Below are 7,072 nucleotides of genomic sequence, written 5' to 3'. Positions count from 1 at the left end.
TTACCAAAATATCTAAGACTATATGTAAGTCATGGTAAACAATTCCAAGGCACTTACTTAATAGGCATGTTTACCTTACATTTAAATTCTCCCTTCCTCAATCAGTTTCTCCTATTCTGCCAATCTATCAGGGTGAGCATGAATCTTGTTTATGGTAAAGCCAGGAAGGTAAATGCAATGAAATTATAATACAAATTGCTGAAAACTACATGGAAGAGCTCAGTACACTAGAAAAACTAGATTTTAAAATTTTTAGCCAACCATAAATGTAAAATGCTAATTTGATTCAATTAGTACAGTTTACTTCAAAAAAAATCAAATAATATTTCTTAGATATTAGCATATAATAAACACAAGTGCCTTGAATACAGTGACTACATTGCACCAACTTTTGTACTGCACAGAATTTAACACATCATAAGTGTTAAACAAATATTTGTTAAATGAATTAGTAAATTCATCAAATACTTACTGAGCAAAAAAAGTAATAAAAGAATGAAATACTGACACAGTATATTTACATCTTACAGACTTGTAAGGCCTTCCTTCCTGCCATGATTGAAGCTAACCATGGCCACTTGGTTTGTGTTTCAAGTATAGCAGGACGAATTGGTATTAATGGACTAACAGGCGAGTACTTTGTTTCTCCATGTGCCTTTGTATTCCTCAGTCTACAACACCCAGAAATTAGGACTCTTCCAAGGTACAGAGAAACTCTTCCTGCATCAAGGGGAAATCTCTGGAACATTTTACTCTATAACACCAGCATTACCTTCCATTTCCCCATTTATAATGGCAGTGGTAAGGAGAGATATTCTTCTCTTTTTAAGAAACAAAGAAAAAAATGTGATTATGTGCTCATTGGTCTTCTTGGGTTAAGAGAAATTAAAATGATTTCTACCTTATTGTTGGGTGTATAGTGCAGAGATATAGGAGTGGAGAGTACTGACTTTAACAGTGATGCTTTGTCCCCAAGGACAAGCCAGAGAAAGGGGAGGGAGTTGCAATTTTTAAAATAATTCCAAGAATTAACTTGTCAAACTATTGTTTGCTTCAGATTATTCTGCAAGCAAATTTGCAGCCTTTGGCCTTGCTGAGTCTCTCTTCCTTGAATTAAATATGGTAAAGAAAAGTGAAGTTAAAACCACCATTATTTGTCCATACTTCATCAAAACTGGAATGTTTGAGGGCTGTACAACCAAGTAAGTAAACTCATACAGCAATTTGTGCTTTTATAATAATCTTAGAATATATGTCAATTATCATCTGATCACTTTAAAGTTTTGAAATACGGACAATAAAGTAAAAGAAGTAATTTGAATGTCTAATTTCATAAATGAAAAAAATTAAATATGTATAAAATTAATGAATTTATTCAACTTAAAGTTAATAATCTAGTTATAAAGTTTATGGTGTGGTAAAAACTCAAATCTAAAATGCTAATCAGAATATTAAAATATAACAGAGAAATTGATAGTGAGAACTTATTAAAATATTTATCATTGTAGCATTAAAAAAAAATTTCTTTCCAAAAAAAACTTAAGTATAAATAACCCCCAAAATAAAATATTTTGTAAGATTGATTTATATATGTGGGGAAGTATTGCAGGTTGACATTTTGGTATAAAGGTTAAATTTGGCTAGAACAGTCCAAGCTAGGATGTAAATAAAACATGAGGGCTTTCCCACAGAGGAGCCAATCAGTAGAGTATATTGAAAAGTGTAAACTTGATATGAGGACAAGTGTAGTCATTAGTTAAAAAGGGGACTGACATGATCCAAATGACATGAATCAGCTTTACATCAAATTTGTAGAAAAGAGAAACAGCCGACAAAAAGCCTGGCTAAAAGGCAATGAGGCTATTTAGACTCTAGCGAATCTATAAAATTAAATAGAAATTTCCAAAACAGGTGGTGAAGAACTGAAAAAATTCAGAGAGGAATTTCCTCTCCCAAAAAAAACATACTAAACTGTCAAAATAAGCAAAAACAATCATTTAAAACTCTAGAGATTGATCAAAGGGCATGCCACAAATTGAGAAGAGTTTATTCAACAAAATCTATTTAAATTCAGTAAGAAAACTGCAAGGCCATGGCACTGGGGCTAGGGGCTACTCCCTTGCCTTGCAGTGTAACTGTTTTAGCAGACTTGGCAACCAAATGACAGTTCCCACCTCCCCCAGCTCCCTAGAGTAGAAGAGATATTCTGGGTAGTTTGGCAGTAGGTGAACACCGGCAGGTCCCATTTTTGACAGCTCCATGCAGTAGAAGGTCTGTACGGAGTGAACCCTTCCCCAGACAGTGCTTGTTCCTCGCATCCCCAACCCTCACCAGGTAAGCAAGATCTGGAGAAGGTCTGTTGGTGAAAAAGGCAGTTCCTCTTTCCAGAACAGCTCTTTTTTTTTTCTTTTAGAGAAAGAGAAAACTGCTCCAGTAAGCTCAACAGTTAAGTGGCAGATCCCATCTCTCAAAGATTCCTAAGCAGTCAAGTGGCAGGTCCCATCTCCTCCAGAATTCAAGCAAAAGACCTATTTTAGGTAGATTTGCCAGTTAGTATGAAGAGATTCCATCCTCACAGGCAGTGGCTGGGTGGCAGCACAAGGCCCTGCTATCCCCATCTTCCAGCTTCCACATCTGATCATAGAGATAATTCGGGGGAGCAGCCAGTGAAGAATAAGTTTCTTGTCACATTCTTCTCCTGTTCCATAGCACAGAGGTTCTGCAAGGTGAAGATCAAAGCTAGCCTCAAAGACTAGCATCTCTGTTCCTACCACAGAACCTGACTTCAATTGGATAAGACCATGAATCAGAATAATGTCAAAAAGAATAGCACTACCAGCTAGAAAATTGGAGAAGTTGAGAGATAGGAGTGATATGAATAAAAGCAGGCCAGCCAGAAGCTTAACTAGGAGATAGTGAAAGGGACAGTAAAAGACTGCCTGGCTAAAACCGCAGTCATCCCTATCAATCAGGAAGACTGTGCACATGCCCAAGACTGCCTCCTCTGAGGAATGACATCAAAGCTACACATTGAAAGTAGTTGAGGAAGGTAGACTTCACTGAACTAGTCCAGCCAAGTCCCTAAATAAATTAACAAGCAAATAACCATAACAACAGGCTCCAATGGGAGAGTATTATCCAAAGTTACTGAAGTATATTATCTTAAATGTCCACTTTTTAACAAAAAATTATGAGACATGCAAAGAAACAGGATAATATGGCCTACACACAGGAAAAAAAAGTAAGCAATAGAAATTACCTTTAAGGGGGTTTATATGTTGGGCTTAGCAGAAAACTTCATAGAGCTATTATATGTTCAAAGATCTAAAAGAACCCATCTTAAAGAAATAAAAAGAGGGTAGGATGACAATGTTTCATCAAATATCAACAGATAGAAACTATAAAAAAAAACAAAACAAAAGTAAATTTGGGAGTGTAAGAGAAAAATAACTGAAAAGAAATATTCACTAGAGCAGCTCAACAGTACATTTCAAGAAAAAAATGAGTAAACTTGAAGATAGATGGTGGGCTGGCCCGGTGGCGCACTGGAGAGTGTGCTGCTTGGGAGCGCAGCGGCGCTCCCACCGAGGGTTCGGATCCCATGTGGAGACCGGTTCCCGCTCACTGGCTGAGCGTGGTGCGGGCGCAACACTGAGGGTTGCGATCCCTTTGCCAGTCCCCGGTACGGGCGCAACACCGAGGGTTGCGATCCCGTTGCCGGTCCCCAGTACAGGCGCGACACCAAGGGTTGCGATCCCGTCACCAGTCAGTAAAAAAGACAAAAAAGGAAAAAAAAATTGTAGCAGAAATAAATGAAAGAGAGAATGGAAAACTACGGAAAATCAATGAAGCCAAAAGTCGGTTCCTTGGAAAGATCAACAAAATTAATAAAACTTTAGCTAGATTGACCAAGATAGAAAGAAAAAAAAAAAGACTCAAACTACTAAAATCAGGAATAAAAGACAGAACATCACTACTGACATTACAGGAAATAATGATCATAAGGAAATACTATGAAAAATAGCATGCCAACAAACTAGATAACTTAGACAAAATGGAAAAATTTCTAGAGAGAAACAAACTAACAAAACTGACTCAAAAATGAAAAAGACCAATCTTAAAACAAAGATATTAAATTAGTAATCTAAAAAAATTCCAACAAAGATAAGCTCAGGTCCAGATGGCTTCATGGGAAATTCTATCAAACACTTGAAGAAGAATTGATACCAATATTTAAAAATCTCTTCCAAAAAGTAGAAAAGGTCTGAGCACTTCCCAACTCACTATGAGGACAGTATTAACCAAAAACAAAGACATCACAAGAAAATAAAGACCAATACCTCTTATGGACATAAACTCAATAATCCTCAATCAAATAATAGGAAACTGAATAAGCAATATTTAATAATGATAATATACTGTGATAAAGTGGGATTTATTCTGGGAATGCAAAGTTGGTTTAGCTTTTAACACTAATTTAATGTAATATCATATCACTAAAATAAAAAACAAAAGCTGCATAATCATCTCACACACAAAGAAAAAGTATTTGACAAAATCCAACACCCTTACATGATTAAAAAAAAAAAATTTAAGAAACTAGAAATAGAAGGTAATTTCCAGAACTTGATAAGCAGCTTCTATGAAAAACTCACAACTAACATCATATTTAATGGCAAAAGACTGAATTCTTTCCCCCCAGGATCAAGATGAGGTCCACCCTCACCACTCCAATTCAATTCCTGTTCAACAGAATATATAGGCAAAATATGAAATAAAAGGTATCCAGAATGGAAAGGAAGAAGTAAAACTTCAGATGCCATGACCTTTCATATAGAAAATCCTCAGGAATACACACACATACTCACACACATACACTTAAAAGTATTATACCTAGGAAACCAATATAGCAAGGTCCAGGATAAATACACAAAATCAATATACAAAAATCAATTGTATTTCTATGCACTTGTAATGAACAATCCAAAAATGAAATTAATAAAACAAATCCATTTACAATAGTATCAAAAATAATAAAACACTTGGGAATAAATTTAACCAAAAAGGTACAAAACTTATACTATGAAAATTACAAAGTATCTTTAAAAGATATTAAAGAAGACTTAAATAAATGGAAACAAATCCCATACTTGGGAATAAATTTAACCAAAAAGGTACAAAACTTATACTATCAAAATTACAAAGTATCTTTAAAAGATATTAAAGAAGACTTAAATAAATGGAAACAAATCCCATATTCATAGACTGGATGACTTAATGTTGTTAATATGCCAGCACTCCCCAAATTGATCTATAAATTCAATGCAATTCCTATCAGAATCCTAGCTGCCTTTTTTGTAAGAATTGACAAGCTGATCCTAAAATTTGTATGAAAATACAAGGGACCCAGAAAGCCAAAGCCATTTTGAAAAAGAAGAAAGTTGCACTGAATTAACACTTCAGATTTCAAAACTTACTACAAAACTACACTAATCAGTGGCTACATTTATGCCAGTGTGGTACCAGTGCAAGGACAGATGTATAGACCGATGAAATAGAATTGAGAGTCCAGAAATAAATCCTTACATTTATGCTTAACTGATTTTCAACAGAGGTGACAAGACAATTCAATGGGGAAATAATACTCTTTTCATATACAACTGGAAAGCCATATACAAAATAATGAAGTTGAACCCCAACCCCTACATCATATACAAAAATTAACTCATACTGAACTAAAAACCTAAATGAAAATACAAGATCATGAAACTCTTAAAGAAAAATGGTATAAATTTTCAAGACCTTGATTAGGCAATGGTTTATTACCTATGTCACTAAACTACAAGCAACAATAGCAGAAGACTAATAAATTAGATCCATCAAACTTAGAAACTTTTGTGCTTCAGAGGACAACATTAATAAAGTGAAAATACAACTCAAAGAATGAGAGAAAAATTTTGCAAATCCTATAGCTGACAAGGGACTTGCATCTGGAATACATAAAATTATTGACTCAACAATAAAAAAGAAAAACCTAATTTTAAAAATTGGCAAAAGATCTGAATAGACATTTCTCCAAAGAAGATATACAACTGGTCAACATGCACATAAAAAGTTGCTTAACATCACTGTCATTAAGGAAACGCAAATCAAAACCACAGTGAGAAACCACTTCACACCCACTAGGATGGCTATACTCAAATAGACAATAACAAGTGTCGATGAGGATTTGGAGAAACTGGAACCCTCATACATTACTGATGGGATATAAAATGGTGCAGCCGCATTGGAAAACAGTTGGACAATTCCTCAAAAAAATAAACACAAAGTTACCATACTTCCACTTCTAGACATATACCCAAGAAAAATAAAAATAAAAACTTGTACAAAAATGTTCATAGTGCATTATTCATAGTATTCAAAAGCTGAAAACAACCCAAATGTCCATCAAGTGATGAATGGATAAACAAAATTTACTATATCCATACAATTAACTATTATTTAGCCACAAAAGGAAATGAAATTTTGATACATGCTAGCATGTGAATGTACCTTGAAAACATTATTTTAAGTGGAAGAAGCCAGACACAAAAGGCCCATATTGTCTGATTCCATTTATATGAAATATCCAGAATAGGCAAATCTATAGAGACAGAAAGTAGATTATTAGTTGCCAGGGACTGGAGAAAGGAGTGACTGCTAATGGGTATGAGGTTTTGGGGGAAGTGATTAAAATGTTTTGGAATTAGACAGTGATGAAAAATTTTCTGAATATACTAAAAATAACTAAATTGTGCAATTAAAAGAGTGGATTTTATGGCATATAAATTAAATCTCAATAAAGCTATTATAAATAAATAATGAACAACTGTTCATATCAACTAAGATGGCTATAACAAAAAAAGACATAGAAGGAGCTGATGAGGATATGGAGAGATTGGAACCCTCATCCATGGCTGGTGGCTTTGTAAACTGGTGCAGCTGCTATGGAACACAGTTTGACAGCTCCTCAAAATCTTAAACGTAGAGTTACCACAGGGCCCAGCAATTCCACTCCTACATATATACCCAA

At 34.7% G+C, this 7,072-nt stretch overlaps 1 protein-coding gene across 1 annotated transcript in view; it reads left to right on the top strand.

Moving 5' to 3' along the window:
• The window catches only part of LOC103608219 (short-chain dehydrogenase/reductase family 16C member 6-like), a 24,489-nt gene that overhangs the window by 14,055 nt on the left and 3,362 nt on the right, over positions 1–7,072 (top strand). The window contains exons 3-4 of the mRNA XM_008592671.1: positions 531–630; positions 1,058–1,202. Coding sequence (XP_008590893.1) covers positions 531–630; positions 1,058–1,202 — 245 coding nt within the window. The remainder of the gene's footprint in view (positions 1–530; positions 631–1,057; positions 1,203–7,072) is intronic.

Source organism: Galeopterus variegatus, unplaced genomic scaffold (genome assembly GCF_000696425.1).
Source record: "Galeopterus variegatus unplaced genomic scaffold, G_variegatus-3.0.2 Scaffold8161, whole genome shotgun sequence".
NCBI classification, from domain to species: domain Eukaryota; kingdom Metazoa; phylum Chordata; class Mammalia; order Dermoptera; family Cynocephalidae; genus Galeopterus; species Galeopterus variegatus.
This window is presented reverse-complemented; position numbering and strand designations above follow the sequence as displayed.